At 42.8% G+C, this 17,505-nt stretch overlaps 1 protein-coding gene across 1 annotated transcript; it reads right to left on the bottom strand.

The window, feature by feature from the left end:
- Positions 1-141: 141 nt before the first annotated feature.
- LOC137804523 (potassium/sodium hyperpolarization-activated cyclic nucleotide-gated channel 3-like) lies at positions 142-16,567 on the bottom strand. Its single transcript, XM_068603812.1, has 8 exons — positions 15,616-16,567; positions 11,086-11,509; positions 10,311-10,472; positions 9,122-9,340; positions 7,401-7,547; positions 6,471-6,711; positions 5,323-5,487; positions 142-3,407 (listed from the first exon to the last, which is right to left on the bottom strand). Exons 1-8 carry the CDS (start codon positions 16,263-16,265, stop codon positions 1,849-1,851), a joined length of 3,567 nt encoding a protein of 1,188 aa, XP_068459913.1. The 5' UTR covers positions 16,266-16,567; the 3' UTR covers positions 142-1,848.
- Between the last annotated feature and the right edge of the window lie 938 nt (positions 16,568-17,505).

A 17,505-nucleotide genomic window follows, 5' to 3' on the forward strand; every position in this document is an offset into this window, starting at 1 on the left:
TGAAACTTCACCAGCGTTTTATCTGATTCTCCTTAAAAGCCACGCTCTGCTCTTGTAAAAGAAATCAACAGCTAAGACGAGCATCATTGACCATGTTATTTTATTGCACTGAATTCAGTAACTAAAATAAAATATGCCTAACATACATAGGTGGTGGATTCCTCAGATGTGTTGGTTGAAAGGCAGCGAAATGAGAAATAAATATATAAATAGATGAATGACGAACACCTCCTCTCCTACACAAATTAAATGCACTCAAACTAGCCTTACGCTCAACCCGAGCTGATGCCTCTGGCAGGCGGTGTGGTGGTGTGGGGTTGGAGGAGAATAGTGATTAGGAATTGATCCAGCCCATTGGCCGTGACTGGCGAGTGACTGATAGTATCTCTCTTCACTCGGGAGTCAGAGTCACAGCCTACCTCAGGTTCAATAACCAGGCAGACAAAGCCGCTGGACAGGATCCTCCGATGGTTTGACCTGCTCACAGTTCTCTGCTGGCAACAGGTCCACACAGAGAGAGAAAGGTATCATCTAAACACATGAACTTATTAACAAGAAGAAGGATTTAGGAGTCTGGTTTTAAAAAAGCAGAAAAACGTGTGATACACATCTTATTGATTCAGCATAGCATCACAAAGCAGCGGTTGTTCAACAACAGATGTAAAATATTACAATCAAATAATGTAAAATGAAAGAGGTAAATATGCAGCAATATGTGACCCATCAGGGCTTCTCGTTAACCATGTGTCCAAGTAACTGCTTTTAGCCCTTTGACTGGTGCAAGAAACATTCAGATCAGTCTTAGTGCATTGCTGGTTTCAGGATGTTTGATTATCCACAGTTGCTTTTATTCCATTGAATTCCCTTGATTTGATCTACTCTAACTAAAAACAGAATGTCACTCATTCCCTCAAGTGCTTCTATTCACAGTACTTTTGTATACCCATAAAAAAACACAGATTATTGCATACTATGCTGATGGCACACAAACAAATGTTCTGTACCTGCAACCTTAGTGTCAGACTGAAATTAGTTGGCATCAGTGGTGCGTCTCGGAGCGGCCGTGGAAATGTGTGTTGTCTTTTGAACTGGTTGCACCTCCTAGTTCTCTACAGAAAACCGTAAACGCCCTCGACTTCAACACATTCAAAAATGTATCTGACTTCTCCCACTCAGACAGAAATACATTACATTACATTCATTACTTCAGTTTTTTTTTTTTTGTGTGTGTGTGATCTGATTTGTGTGACCCATTTGGGCGTGCAATATTGCTGAAAAACTATCTTGGAAGACCTGGCGCCATCAAACCAATACGTAAGGTGATCCCTGAAACAAGCAAAGTGCACCGTCACTCTATCCTCTGATCTCGTAGTAACTTTGCATTCACGCAACACACTCGGTGGTGGGACAGGACATAAATAAGAATAATACTTTTTGGTTTCAATCATAACTGGATACAGCTGTGGACAAATTTCCAACTAAACGGGTGTCGCTAAAAGGTTACACAAAATTGGCAGAACAATGGGGTTCAAACAAAATACTTGAGTGTGGTTATAATACAATACATAGAACAATTAATATTTTCATGAGGTGCTATATATACCCATCAATAGGTTTTTGGATTGTATCACTATATTCAAAGATGCAATATCCTGTAGAAAAAATATCCATCATTGTTCATGATTATCCCCGATCCATTCAGTCTGATTAAAAATTCAACCACCAATCTCCAGTTTGATTAGAATAACACACCCTCCTACTTTAAAATTTGACGTAGTGGTTAAAACAATGTCAATAAGGAGGTGACCTCCCTTCTGTTCAGGCTTTAAAGGAGGGTGTGTCTGAACCTCACAAGTTAGATGGAAGTTTGGACTGCTTGTGTTCGGTCTCTAAGATCTCAGCAGGGGATCGAGCCTGGGAAGAGTGAACATCAACGGACTGGTTCTGAGGTTCAGGCCCTGAATGTGTCCGATTGACAGGAGCAACTTGACCAAGGATTGGGCTGTAGGGTTTGCTCATTGCCATGGGGGAGGAGAAGGGGCTGGTTCCCACTGCTACCCTTTCTGAGGAGCCGCTCATGGCCAAAGGCCTTTCCTGGTGTAAAGAGCTGTAAGAGCCTGAGATAGTCTTTATTTCCTGGGTAAAGAGATCCACCGAGGACTCGGCCCTCTCTTTGAGGTTACAGGCCACCCTGGCAGGGAATGAGGTCTGAAAGATTAGAGGGCTGCGAGGGCCCACGGAGCTGGGGAGCTCACCGTGGTAAACTGTCCTTCCGGTCACAGGACTCTGTATGCTAGGACTGTGGACTGGAGGCGTGTAGCAGGGTGAAGCTTCAGCGGAGCCATACTGGGCCAAGGAGGCGAGGGCTGAGTGCTCGGCCAGAACCTGGGGGAGGAAAACGGACTGGAAACCTGCAAGGCTTTGCTGCGCCAGGGAGGCTGCGGCCCCAGCTACAACTCCAGACCCTGACTGAATTAATCCAGTAGAGGGCTGAGTGCTGGTGATGAAGGGAAAATGTGGGAGTTTCAGACCACTGGATGTCCAGCCTGCTCTGTCATAACTGTACCCCATCTGCTGCATGGTGGCGTGAGCGGGCTGCTGCAGCTGGCCTAGTATGGGGCCGACTGAGCTGGCGATGAGAGGGCTTATGGTGGAGGCAGTGGGGACTGGGAATCTCACTGCTAGTCTACCCGGCGCCCCCTGCTGGAGGAAACCTATCGGGTGTGGTGGGGTGGTCATAGCACCGTGGAATGGCTGCTGGTGGAGCTGAGCAGAGCAGGTGTAGGAGACAGTGGTCTGGCTGATGGGGAAGACTGAGGCTATGCCAGAGTGGGGAGGGTGGTGTGGGAGATGGTGCGAAGGCCGAGGGCCCAGAGGCTGCAGGCTGCTGGTGAAGATGGGCTGGGACGTTAGTGTGGGTGATACGGGCCCAGCTGCGAGATGCTGTGCCCTGAGAGACGCCAATGTGGGAGTCTCAAGCCCAGATCTGATTCTGTTGGAACTGATAGGAGAACCGGGCCCTGAGCCACAGCTACTGGATGTGTTCACTCCAAAATGGAATTTCTTTGGATGGCCGATGGGGTCCTTCAGGGAGCCTGGTGCCAGAGGATGGTGGAAGAGGATGGGAGGCAGCTGGGAGTGGTGGGCTAAGGCCAGAGCCAGCGGGGTGGTAGCAGCAGCTGCCTGAAGCGGGGCCTGAATCAGCGGGGCCCAGATGACCGGGGTGGGTGACGGGGGAGAAGGGGGAGGGTGAAGGCTCTGTGGGCTGGTCTGGATCAGCTGCGTGCACTGGGCCATGTCACGATCATGTTGCACTATTCTTTGGATAATCTCGCTCTCTTGGAAGTTCAAAGTGCCAGAACTTTGGTGATGCTGGACTTTATTCTGCAGAACAGAGTTCCTCTTCCCTGTTAAGAAAACACAAATAAGGTTATTCATTTTCTTTTTCATCAATGAGGAGAGCATACTTGCATACTATAAGGACTACTTGCTAAAATCATTGACTTGCGGCTGTAAATGAGAAGGTTTAAATGTAATAGCTAAGCATAACATAAAATGTCCATATATCAGCAACTAATCTGCATGGATGTCCAGTTCTTCTGTGGGGTGTTACAGTACAATGCGGATGAAACAGCAAAGACAGAGTATGATCCAAAACTTGGCTCAGAGTAGAAACCCTGAAATGTTTCTTACTCTACACACAGCGCAGACAACTCCTCCTCTAGATTAAATACAAAAAGAGTTTATTAATTAATTGTCCCTCATAAAGAATGGACTTGAACACTTCCAAAGAAAAATGGTGACATTTGTCGATATAGTCAAAAAGTCGTAAAACTGTGGCTCAACCAGTCCGTAAAGCTCCTAAAGTTTACCGATGACACCACTCTCATTGGACTCATCTCCGGTGGGGATGAGTCCAATGAGGGTGGAAGACTGACCATCTGGTGACCTGGTGCAGACAAAACAACCTGGAGCTCAGCGCTCTAAAGATAGTGCCGTTAGGTGTGGATTTCTGGACGAATGCAGCCCTACCCGCATCCATCACCCGCGCTCATGACACACACCCATCACCCGCACCCATAACACGCACCCATCACCCTCTGTGACTCCCCCCTCAACGCTGTGGAGTCCTTCCGCTTCCTGGGCTCCACCATAACCCAGGACCCCAGATCTCCATCACCAAGAAGGCTCAGCAGAGGATGTTCTTCCTGAGAACGCTGAAAAAGTTCAACCTGCCAAAGACCTTGATGGTTCACTTCTACACTGCCATCATTGAGTCCATACTCTGTTCCTCCATTAGTGTCTGGTACGCTGCAGCCACCGCCAAGGACAAGAGCAGACTACAGCGCATCATCTGCTCTGCTGAGAGGATGATTGGCTGCATTCTGCCTTCCCTCCATGACTTCACGACCCTGAAGTGGGCAAGTAAGATTGTAGCTGACCGCTCTCACCCTGGACACAAACTGTTTGAGTCCCTACACTGTGGCAGGAGGATGCGGTCTATCAAGACCAAGACCTCAAACGACACACAGCCTTCTTCCCCGCCGCCAGAGTCCCCCACTGACTCTGACTGACTCTGACTCTCACACCCCCAATATCCTCCAACACCCTTACAGATCTTTTCTTTTGTTATTAAAATACACATGACACTTTTATTTTATATGATATACTTGTTCTAAAGTACTATCATCTGTTTGTTGTTTACCATGTTGATTGCTTTTTGTTGTTTTACTCTATGTCTACGTCTCCTCTTTATGTCTATTGTTTTGTGCCTTTTACCGAGTCAAATTCCTTTTATGTACATTGTACTCGGAAAATAAACAATTCTGATTCTGATTCTCTACCCACAAGTGCCTAACTACCTTAAAGTGCTTGTTAGGTGTAGTAAAATTGACACCTTTCCTGAAATGGTCCCCTATGTTTTTCTTTTAAATCAATTCAACAAACAAAGACCAAGACACATATTAAATATGAACTTTACATATTTATAATTGTATTTAATTTGTATGTATGACTATTTCATTGTTTGCTATTGCATTCATGGAAGCGTTAATTATGTGAGAATTATGATAATCTGATTTACTTTAATCAATCGTGAGTGGTATGATTTTCTTTGTAATAATTAATTGTTGTGTGCTGAAAATAAAAATCATCAATTCAATCAAATCAATCAATCAACTGCTATTAACAATGTGTTATATCTTTGTTTTTAAATGTCATATATGAAGAAGAAGCAAGCAAAGCAAACATATTAAACTTATATAATAATAATATTTATCTGTAAAGCATGAAACTAGCTCCTCTGTACAGCAAAGGACTTACCGATGCGGTCCAAGCGGTCGAGGGCCACGGTCTCGAAGGCCCTTCTCATCATGGGAAACTCCTCCAGCACGTCGTCAAAGTTGTCCACAGACAGCGAGTACAGCCGACAGTAGTTTTCTGCTCGCACGCTGGCTGTCCTCCGGCCTCGGGTGAGCAGGCAAATCTCTGCAGGGACGGGAGGGGGAGAAGTTTAATTATTTGTACCATTTTTTTTAAAAAAACACATCCTGCTGAGTGAAAGTCAGAAACACCAAGGAAGATTTATTTTTAATGGGTAATTAATGTTGTGGCATTCATTAAAGCCATGTTTATATTTTTTAGATCCATTCATCAAAGGAAAGGCGAACATAGTGTTATGAGTGTGAGACGATAAAACAAGAAAAGGTCGATGCCTCTGAACCCCACAGATGGAGCACTTAATGCAATTTCTGCAGCTTAGTTTGTCCTGACCTCATCTGCCGTGCCAGATCAGAAAAATAAAATAATGCGTCATTTAAAAAAAACAAAAGTGGACATATTTTTCAGTAGACATATTGAGGATATAGACACAAAAACACACACGTAGACTCACACACTCTTTTTTAAACACATTTTCTGTCCTCAATTACCATTTTAACCTCAGTGTGTCTGTTCAGCTGTGTTGAGTAGCTTTAAGCCAAAACATTTTTATGTTTTGTGATTACCATATCATCAGGTTGTATCAAAGTGCAAACATTAAACATAAAATATGGGTTGTCAGATCACAACGTAATTTAATAAATAAATTACACATGTATATTTCTGATGATGAAATTTCACTTTTCCACACAGCTGGTTACAGACGATGAGCCGATGTGACATCGGCGACAAATTGGAAGTTCTGGTTTTTAGCTTTAAATATGACATTAACTACAGGGAAAACCCCCACAAATAGAATCAAAGATAACAAAGCTTTGCTCCTCTTAGTTCTGAGCCCTTTTAAGGAGATGATGTGGACAATGTTTCCCATCTGTAATAGTCAGGAGAGTTAATCTGCTGAGTGCTGGAGCAAAATAAATCAAAACAAATCATACTATCAGCACTTCTTTACATACATTCATACTGATTCAGTGCCAGCTACAGAATATATTAGCATGCAGTACACACTGCAGGTTGCGTGCAGACAATACCTCCAAAATAAGAGCCATCCGACAGCTTGGTGGCATTGCTGTTCTTGGTCAGGACACTGACGACACCGTGCTGGATGAAGTACATCTTCTTGCCGATGGTTCCCTCTCTGATGATGTAATCGGCCGGCTGGAAGACCTCAAAGTGCAGTTTGGTCAACATGGAGGTGACAAAGTTTGGATCAGCGTTCGCGAAAAGAGGCATGGAGGCCACCAGTTTGCGACAGTTAAAATTGATGATCTCCTGCAGAAGACAAAAAAATGGTGTTTTAGATTTAAAGACGAGGCCTTCGCATCACAAATGAAAGTATAACTAAATGTGTGCATTTAAATCATCATAAAAGCAGGGCGGTTAACGGCTTAGTGCTCTGTTAATGAGGATCTCTGTCCTCATTAGCAGCAGCAACTACTAATCAGATTACATAACATTAGCGTGCAAAGTAAAAGAGGCATATTAGATTGAATACATAATTAACTGAAAACTATTTAGATTAAGCATGCTTACTTTGTCAAGCAAAACATCTATTTAGCATGTATAAGCTGTATGTGCACATGTTATACATGTTTTAATTGGATATAAGGACATTTTAAATGGTTAATATTGCAGTTTCACAGTAATTATGAATTATCCTCTGGATTATATCAACTGTGCTTTACTATATTGTCATTCATTATCTGTTTTTATATTATATATATTTATTTTATTAAAGGGTGCGAACAGGAAGAGTTGTAGTTTTTGACTAATATATTAATTAACACTATGCTAACATGTACATCATATTGTTTTATGAACCATTTATTTATGTTCTATACTGCTTATACATTCAAAATAGAAAAGGTTAAAGTAAAGTGTTACCAATTTTTCCTCTTGTCATGATTTATGTTGAGACCAACGTTACAATGACAACAAACACAAGTTAGATGACCTCTGACCTCTCTCAGTGGCTCATTCAGCTCCTCCAAAATGCTTTCCTCGTCAAACATCTTGCCCTGGTAACGGTGTTCGTAGTAGTCGTGGATCCTCTGCCGCATGTCGGCAGGGAGCTTATGGAAGGACATGTACTGCTCCACCTGCTTATACTGCAACAACAATTATGACAGTTATAAAATTATAATATTAACAACAATAATTATTATATTACCTAAGTAAGTATTTAAGTATAGAACTGCAGGAGAAAATGCAAAGTCATGTCAGAATGGATACATTAAAGTGATTGATGTGTTGGCTCAGAGGTGGACTATAATGTGTCTCATTATGTTAACAGTCAACTGTCGGGCCATCTGTGAAACCTGCCCACAGAGCGATGTTGTGCGTCTGTCCCATCTGACAAATACAGTTGCGCTCTGCAGGCTGCAGCTAATAACATTAACTACTGTGTCCTTCAGCGGTGTACTCTTGCAGCAAAGCACCATGAATGGTCCGTGTACCCAAGCCATGTACGTTATGTCCTGCTGTAAGTTGCTATTGAGCTTTTTTCAACTAGCTCTCTAACTCTCTACTATATCTCTCTGTTTCCATGTTAGAAATCCCCAACAGCAGTTAAAAAATCTCTTAATGAACAATTGTATTTGTTGTTCTTTACCTTCTCATCTATTTATAGTTTCTCTTTGTGGGCCTTTTTCTCACTTGAATGACTAAAGATTTATGACAAGTAGGTTAAGTATTCACACAAATACATGTCACTCACACTGTAACTTATAATTGTTAGCATTTAAAGGTATAATATGTAACAATTTCCCAAAAATGGATGGGGCGATACTAAAATAATCCCTCTCGATCACTTATAATCTCCTTGAAATGTGTGGCAATGTCTGAATCTGCGAATACTCTGCCCTCTGCCTGTATTTTCTCTTTTTTTCTTGCCCCAAGTGGGGGTGTAACCCCTCCAGCCAATATGCAGGGTGCGCAGCCCGTACTAAATCCAAGGTCAAACGGCGCCGCTATGTCACGCTCCTCAGAGTACGGAGTCTCACAGAACTAACAGGCCTGACTCAACGCAGACCGGCCACAGTAGGCTGAAGCGTGCCGTGGGCTGCAGTCAATCCAAATCTGGCACTTTCCCGCAGGTTTGTGAGGAGGTGCAGTGGTGTTTCTTTGGAACATAACTGCTGTGAAAAACGTTTTAATCTTTTGATTAATGGCAAATTTGTTCTCATTAATGCCAGCCCATGTATTTATTCACTCTCTGTAGCTCATGTGACCACTGCTGTTGTGCTCACTCATTCACTCACGTACTCACTCAGTTTCTTAACGTTGGTACAACCAGCAGTCACACATTGGGAAAAGTACTTGAACGTTTGAAAGTTATAGTTACTTGTAAAAGACATGCATTCAAAATCTTAACCAGATTGTATTGGTGTAGGGTGGAAAGGTGAAGCTAATTTTAAACAATGTATACAGTTGGGTAGTTTAATCTATAACAATGCATAAGATCATATAAACTGATATGTTTTTAAAAAAGTAAATAAAGCTCTTACATTAATGTCGTGGAGTAGAGGTATAAAGTAGCATGAAATGGAAATACTCCAGTGACGTACAAGTACATGAAAATAGTTAAGTAAAAGTATTTCCACCACCGATTTAAACTCTCTTAGACCTCAAGAAAGTTGATTTTCTTTGAACGATATCAGCCACGCAGAGAGCAAACACCGACCTTTTCTTGGTACTGCCTCCTGGAGGAGTCCAGAGACTGAATGAGTGCAGTTGCATGCCCCACAAACATGGCGAAGCAGGTAGCGCCCACAATCATGCTGAGGATGGTGAGCCACACATCAGCCATACCGATGGGGGGGTACAGGCCGTACCCAATGCACAGCATGTGACTCATGGCCTTAAACAGGGCGTAGGAGTATTGCTGACCCCAAGTGTCATTCTGTATGAGACGAAGAGGAGAAAAGAGAAAGCTTATCACCACAACAATGACACTGCAGTAAATCTCTGAGCCTATTCACAGTTTGAGATCCAGACCACATGCGATGACACCTTCATTTCCCAGGTTTGTTGGCTTTGAAGTCTCTGCTTTGGCGCTCAGACTCTCAGTAAACAACACCTCATATAATACATGCAGACTTTTACACTGACATTACTGTCATGATGTATTCTTCGGTGTAAGTCTATTTCAGCTCTTACTATTAAAAAAAAAAAATCTAAAAAATTGTACATGATGCAACAAATGAGAATTTATATTATCAATTAATCTACAGTTGAATTGTTTGGTCTACAAATACAATATCCCTCAGCCCAAAGAGATGCACTAAAATGTCTTAATTAGTTTTGCCCGACAGTCCAAAATACCAAAATATTTGGTTTACTGTAATATATGACAAGGAAAAGATTCAAACCCTCACATTTAAGAGATGAAACAAATGTTCTAACAAATCAATAAATTGAATCATTGCACCTCCACACACAATCCAACACCCCTGCAATATGTGCCGTTGCCTTGAACGCTATCTCTTTATTGTTTTTCTGATCAAAAAATCTCTCCATTAAACAACCCAAATTATTTTAGTGTTGTTTTTAAGCACCTACAGACTTGGTTTAAAAACATAAGTATTTAAGGAACTTACTTAGAATACCTAAGGAAAAATTGCCATTAAATATTATGTGTTGAGTTTACCATTTAAAAACTCTGTATTTGGACTGTGATCTAGTTTGATTAACAGGACCCAAAATTACATCTGATTATTTTGTATTCATATGTTGCTATATCCTGATTCATGGAAGCAAGCGACATCATCTTTTTCTTGACCCATCTACTTCAAACCAGCAAAATCTGCACAGAAGAAAAACAAAAAGGTTTGTGTTCTTGCAGATCCTCATCGACTTCTGAGCACACTTACCACCATTTTGTTTCGAGTGACCCAGCAGTCTTGAGGGAAGTCCTGCAGCATGGGAACCAGGAACTGGAGACAGCCATCCCAGTGACACAGCAGCAGCATCATACCAATCAGGTTCATGATGCGCACCATGGCGCTGGCCAGGTCATAGGTCATATGGAAAACCTACCACACAGATTATCAGCATTAATAAAACTCAAACAAAATTCACTTCTCTCTCATGCGATCAGAGGATTTGAAATATACAATAGGTGCTTTATGGGCCAATGTACGCAGTGCTCCTATATCAGACCACCATGGTCTTAATCTTCTATAGACCAGAGGCTGTTTTAGCGTTGCATAATCATCTGCAAGCAACATTAATCGCCTATGGGTGCAGCCTCAGTTGGAATTATAAAAATAAGATAATGCCGGAAAAGATGTTATTAAACCAGTTGGTTGTGTGTGAGCCTGAGAGGGTAACCAACAAATGAACTCTACCGCTTTAGGAATATGTACTTATGTATTTGTTTTTACAATACTCAGTATCGTGTCTTTTCCTTGTAATAGAAAACATTTTTAGTAATCCAGACAATATTAACAGTTATGAGAAATCTGCTAATGCAAAGGAAATCTCACGATGTATCGCACTTTAGTCAGAGAACAAAATTGTTTTTAATGACAATTTGGTGCATTTTTCTTGGCAAATGACTAAAATGATTAACAAAATTGTTAACGATTGCAGCTCTATTGCAAAGTGATGCATAGATGTAGAGAGCCTTTTCAATGCAGGAGCTACCTCTTCCCACTGGTGGATGTAGCGGATGAGTCTGGAGAGGCGCAGCAGCCGCAGCAGACTGAGGATCTTGGTGAACCGTACGATCCTCAGGGCTCGGGCTGTCTTGTAAAAGTCGGAGTCGATGCGTGTCTCCACGATGAGAAAGATGTAGTCCACAGGTATGGACGAGATGAAATCCACCACGAACCAGGTCTTCAGGTATTTAATCTTAATCTGATGCGGGTCGAGGATGATCTCCGTGTTGTCCTCCTTGACGATGCCCGTGCGGAAGTTGAGGACCAGGTCCATGAGGAAGAAGGTGTCCGAGACCACGTTAAAGACGATCCAGGGCGGCGTGTGCTCGTCCTTGAAGAAGGTGATGCCCACAGGGATGATGATGAGGTTCCCCACCATCAGCAGCAGCATGGTCAGATCCCAGTAGAACCTGCAACATAACTCACGTTGTAGATAACAGCGGGCCGAGGTCATTCAGATACTTCACGCCTGCCTTTGACAAAGTAACTGCGCTGAATGTTTTAAATACGTTATTGTTATGGTATTTTTGGGCATTTGCATGCCTATATTATAGAGATTAGAGCAAAAATTAAAAAAAACATTTGCTGTTTCTAACTTCTCAAATACTAGGATTTAATATGTTTTGATAGTAAACTGAATATATTTGAGTTTTGCAATTTTTTAAATTCTTTTAGATTTGACTGACGAAAGGATCAATTCATGATCAGGAGATGTGTGTGTGTGTGTGTGTGTGTGTGTGTGTGTGTGTGTGTGTGTGTGTGTGTGTGTGTGTGTGTGTGCGTGCGTGCGTGCGTGCAATTGTGTATACTAAGTATGTTCATCATATTCAAAGCAATTCTGGACATGTGGGAACTTCAAATAGAATTAAATCTACACTCAGCAAAATCCAGCAGATTTTAGATTTAGATTGTTCAAATTTCCAAAACAAATACAAACAAATAGTTTGAGCATTGAGCATACACATTAACAAAGCAAGATATGAGTTGATTCTTGAATCAATACTGGGTTTCTGGACGCAGGGATGGAGAGAAAAATGGGTTATTGGTATTCATCTGAATTGCTCATGAGGAAATATTGATTTTCACAGCTAACTTAATGTTCAAGTTCCAGCTCCTGAGTGTTCAATTTCATCTGGAATTGCTTGAAGAGGCTCCGTTTAGTTGTTTTTCACAGTCAAGTCACCAACTTGCATTTTAAAGTATTGCAAAATGTTTATATTTGAATTCAAATCCATAGCTTCATTAACAAACCTGGCAAAGATTTACCAACAGCTTAACATCTAGCAGTTTCAATTACTATCATGATATATGTTATTGTCAGTTGTCTTTATTATATATTTATTTATTTATTTCGACTGCTTTAAAATCCTCATTGCAGTAGCTGATGCATAACAAAGGACAATATCAGGGCACATGATAAGAAACACACAGCAATGAGCAGCTCGGCCAAACAAACGAAAGCCAAGATACGCAGAGCAATTTGTTTACCAATTACTATCTCCAGGGTGTATATGTGAGACGAGAAAGCATGCATGCATGTGATTGCATGTCTGATCCATTTCAGAGACCTTATTAACCACTGATCGATCCACCAGGAGCCTGACACACCGACAGGGTCAGCACAAACGGTAACTGGAGGTGGGGAGGGGGCGGGGCATTCATTATCCCAATTAAAAGCACTAAGGAGGCACACAGCAACCACACTGTATGAGCTGAACTACAGCGGCAATCAAATTGTTGTCAACCATTCCATTAGTTGCCAAAGTTTGAGTATTTTTGAAAAATTGCCTGATCGTGGATATTTTCCTCTGTGACAGTGAACTGAATATATTTGAGGTCTTTAGGTGGACAAAACCAGACATTTGAGGTCGCCATCTTGGGCTTTGCGAAATATATTTGTTTACCACACAGCTGGACGTAAATCGAGAAAGATAATCAACCGATTAATCAGCAAGAAAAATAATTGTTACTTGCAGGACTGAACCGAACAGTGCGCATTGGACAAACGCCTCACCACCTCGTCCAGGTGGAGTTCAAAACTTCAGCTCATGATTGAGTGGCTGAGAGAAAAGCATTTGAGTAAATGTGAGTGGTGAGCAAAATTATTCTGGCAGCTCATCTGTGTTCTTGTCAATTTGGTCAATGTGACATTTTCTGGGCTCAAATGAGATTCCAGGAAGTAGGCCACCAACATCACACCAAAGCTTCACAGGAGAACATCACAGAAAGAGGGAACCAGTGAGGACATTGTGGCCATTTGTTCTTATCAGCTTTCTGTTGTTCTCTGCCAAACAAAGCATTTGCGTTCCTCTCTTCATCTGCCTGTCTCTGTGGTGACACACTGGTCCTAATTGCACTTCCCCTCTCCCGCTAAATCCACCGTTATCTCCTGGGAATCCATGTCATCTCCAGAAGTCATCTCGCATCAGCCAGATGTTGAGTAGTTAGCATTACCGCTCTGCACACGTCACTGTTCTGCAGAACCCGAGAACAGCTGGACCAACAAAAAAAAAAAGGTCTGCAGCGGACAGTGCATTACTGCCCATGCAGACCCCTTTCTGTTTGCTGACTGATCAGTTGCCTGTGCACACAGCATTCAGGCCACAAAGATCAGACAACTTTCTGGTGTAATCTGGGGTTCCCATCAAAATATAGGCGACCGTTATGGGTTTTCAGGACCTCTATTGGTCGAGAAAGGAATCTTGCACTATTTGGGTCAGAGTGCAACTATGTAAAAGAGCATGAGAGCACAAAGCAAAGTGAACACAAAAAGGCTTAAAATGGTGAAAGGAGCTTAGATCAATCAGGACAGCTGAAAAAGGGATCACATTTGTACTAGAGATACTTATCTCTTGATGCCAGGGCGCAGCTGAAGCACAACAGCCTGCATGCAGCTCAGTGGCTTAACACACACCTGTACTGTGGCTCAGGCCCACCAGCAATCATATTAACCATATTTACACGGCGTGCCAGTTCAGTATGTCTGCTGCTGTATCCACGGACAGCTTTACTAAAAGACAGCAGTTACTTACGCAATAAACAACACAGACTGTTGATAAAAGATACAAGGAGAGGGTACGTCGGTTTGCTGGGCTGATCCACAGTGGTCATGGAAACAGTGAGTGAAGATGGCTGTTTTTTAGGATTGGATTCAACAGTTTCTCAGAAGCCTAAAAGACCCAAATAACCATTAAGGTTGCCGGTAACTTAAAATGGAAACTGCAGGATAAAGTGTTTTCCGAAAGAGGCCTACAGAACCCTGCTCCTGCTCAAAGCGTGACCCAAACTGAGCTTGAAGTAATGACACCTCATACACATGTAACAGCTGGATGTCCTGATTCCTTTCAACATCATTTTCATTTCAACCTCTCTGTTCAATGTTTTTCGGTGTGTCCCCCTCCCCGTGCACACCATCTCTGCTCCATTAGACTAATTGTACTGTAATAATCTCCACTGATGTGTGCTTCTAATATCTCGAATGGTCATGTTACCCTATTTTGATTACCCCATTTCCAAGCCCCTGCTGCACTCTCTGTAATCCACTGCCCTCGCTAAATGATAAAAAAAAAAAAAAAAAAAAAAAGTGTAATTCAGATGAGTGGAAAAAAACCCTGCAGTGGCACACATCAGCATACAACTGGCCAGTGAAAATATGATGACAGTGAGCCTCAAGGTTAAATGTCATGAAAATCCCTTGATGGCGGTGATGAACAGAATGCTGGTTTGCATGCAACGTTCAATGGAACGCCGAACATGCATGTATGCATGGCATGGCACGGCCCGTCTGTTAAATTAAAGAACACAGGTTGGCTTAGTTTGTGGCATGCACATTACATTTAAAAGCAGGAACAATTGTTGTTGTTTTTTACATTATCATAAAGCTGATTGTGGGATTAAAATCATGCACACAAACACTCATATAGGCCTAGCAAAATATTGATTTATATCCCACATCTGTTTGGTATAATTTGACTGTCATGATGCTAATAAGAGGTTGTGTATGACAGTCAAGTCATGAGATGTTTCCTGTAGAGTGTGAGTGTTTAAGTTTTTAGAAATGGATCATTTTCAGAAATGAAGCCATTTATCTATTCAAGGTGTATGGATTAGCCGAGGCACATTTATCTTATGATATCTATTCTGCACAGGCTCACACACCTGATTATCATGTTATCATAACACCATCACAGTGATTAAAAAGAAAACACTCCTGTGTGAAGGGGATTAGATTGTGTGTGTGTGTGTGTGTGTGTGTGTGTGTGTGTGTGTGTGTGTGTGTGTGTGTGTGTGTGTGTGTGTGTGTGTGTGTGTGTGTGTGTGTGTCATATTACGTTAATAGTGACCTTATCATATTTGATGCCATTTTATGTCTCATCAAGATTGAGCTGTTCTAAAAATGATCTGTTTTTCTACAGGTCTATGTCAAACACGCCTAAAACTGAACGACAGGACCACTGCTGCACTTTTTCTTCTAAGATGCATGTTTGTAAAGAAAGCTTTTCTGCACACAGATTACCTAAAATCACTGTATGGATGGATTATCCAGAAGCCAGCAGACTTTACTCGCTCCCTCTCGTGCTCCACGGCCCGCTCACTGCCCAACATCCGCAGGGAGAACTTGTTGACTCCCGGTTGGAGCATCGCCCCAAACTGCCGGTGCATGAAGCCGGCTTGGTACAGCCGCTCGTCCTCAGGTATGATTTGCTCGCTGCCCTCCAACTTAATAAAACTTGACTGGTCGAACACAGAGCCTTGCCCGGCTGCGCCACTCAGACCACCCGTTGCTCGCTGCTGGGCCCCGGGGCTGTGCTCACTGGGGTAACTCTCTCGGACACCCGCCTCGGGGATGAGGCGCTGCTGCTCCGCCGGGTCTGACCCGGGAGGATGCCGCCCGGTGATGGAAGAGATGCTGCCCCTGAATAAGCGGCAGTCCCCGTTCAAGTTGGTCTTCACAGTCACGTCCCTTCCCAAGTCTTCGCTCCTGGCCTCTTCAATACTCTTGCAACTGCTTGCAGGAGACGGGGAGGACAAATGTTTTAGCCGAATACTTTTCCTCTTAGTGTCCTTGTCGCCGTTGTCTCCTTCGTCAATCGCGGTGGCTTTTTGCCCAATGTTTTGCGGCAAGCTGTACAGCCGTTTGCGCATGGAAGACTGAAATCTTTCCATTTTGAAGAAGCAGAAGATGTGCGCTCTAAGGAAAGCCAGTGAACGCACAGGGATGAATCATGAATCTCGTAAGGGTGCCACTGGAGGCAAACAGTGACGGCGCATCCGCAGGACAGGTTGTATCTTATTTGACACTTGGGACGTGCCTCTCTCCCCCGGTTCAAACATTGAGATGCGTCAACGATATTCGTGGCTGCTTCAATCCGAAGGTCATGTAGAAGCGGCAAGCGGGAAATGCGTGTAAATCCAGGTAAACCCACAGCGTGCAGACGAGAGCGCATCAGGATGCAGCATGCTGAGCGTCGGACGTGCCGGAGTGGTGAGAAGGCTGCTGCTGAGTTCCTCAATGACAAAGCATGATCTCCACCTCCCCAAAATATCTGAGCTCTCTGTCAGTGCAAGGCGGTGACACGCACGCACGCAGCCCGCAGCAGCACCGGCATCCAAAGAGCGCTGACATCACCGATCCATCAGGCTCCCGCTTTCTAATAACGTGAATATCGATGGGGCTAATCCATCGGGCTGGCAGAGGAGCCTGCGTGGTACATGCGCTCACCCCGCCCAGTCAGGACAGCTGGAGAGGAGGATTCAAGGATGCGATCCAGCCTTGGTGTTGATATAGTTCACTATAGCTGAGGGAAAGCGACGGGATGCCATGCCAGAGGATAAAGTCGGAGGCATCATCCCAACAAATGTTTGCCGACGGGCACACTGGAGAAACAATCATCGTGTCATAATCTGCCAGATCATTTATGTTTAAATGTGTTTTTTTTCTCTGCATCCTAATGAACTGTATAGCTTACGTGTATAATGTATAAGAGCGATGGGTTATAATTAGTTATATATGTATTGTTTATAGCTTTTAAGACACATTGCGATATAATAACACCTGTTAGTCTACATGCTTAATAGTCTCAACCTGCTAATAATTGGACTCTACGTCGCATTAAAGGTGTTGAAGTCTAATAACCATCCACCTTGTTTCAGTCACACACGATTAATAAAAAATCATCCGGTTTTATGGAGGACTTACTTGGAAGTATGTTTTTGATAAAACTACCTTTTATGAATACATGTAAAAGTGTATAAAATAAAACAAACCAGTAAATACATCAGCTCAAACAATTTATCTGCAAGATAACTTCCCAAAAATATAATCCCAACAGGCGTGGTTTGTTGGTTAACTCTTTGAGGTTGATTCTCGCTGAGGGTTTGAGAGGTTCGGGGTTTTAATCCCAGA

This window comes from Clinocottus analis, unplaced genomic scaffold (assembly GCF_023055335.1).
Source record: "Clinocottus analis isolate CAN_PGR_092001 unplaced genomic scaffold, fCliAna1.0.p SCAF_6, whole genome shotgun sequence".
In the NCBI taxonomy this organism is placed as follows: Eukaryota; Metazoa; Chordata; class Actinopteri; order Perciformes; family Cottidae; genus Clinocottus; species Clinocottus analis.

Coding starts and splice junctions, on each gene's coding strand:
- LOC137804523 (XM_068603812.1), bottom strand. CDS start 16,265: ATGGAAAGATTTCAGTCTTCCATGCGCAAACGGCTGTACAGCTTGCCG. Junction 11,510..15,615: donor CATCCATACAGTGATTTTAG/GTAATCTGTGTG, acceptor GTTATGTTGCAG/GTTCTACTGGGATCTGACCA. Junction 3,408..5,322: donor CGACCGCTTGGACCGCATCG/GTAAGTCCTTTG, acceptor TTTTCTTAACAG/GGAAGAGGAACTCTGTTCTG.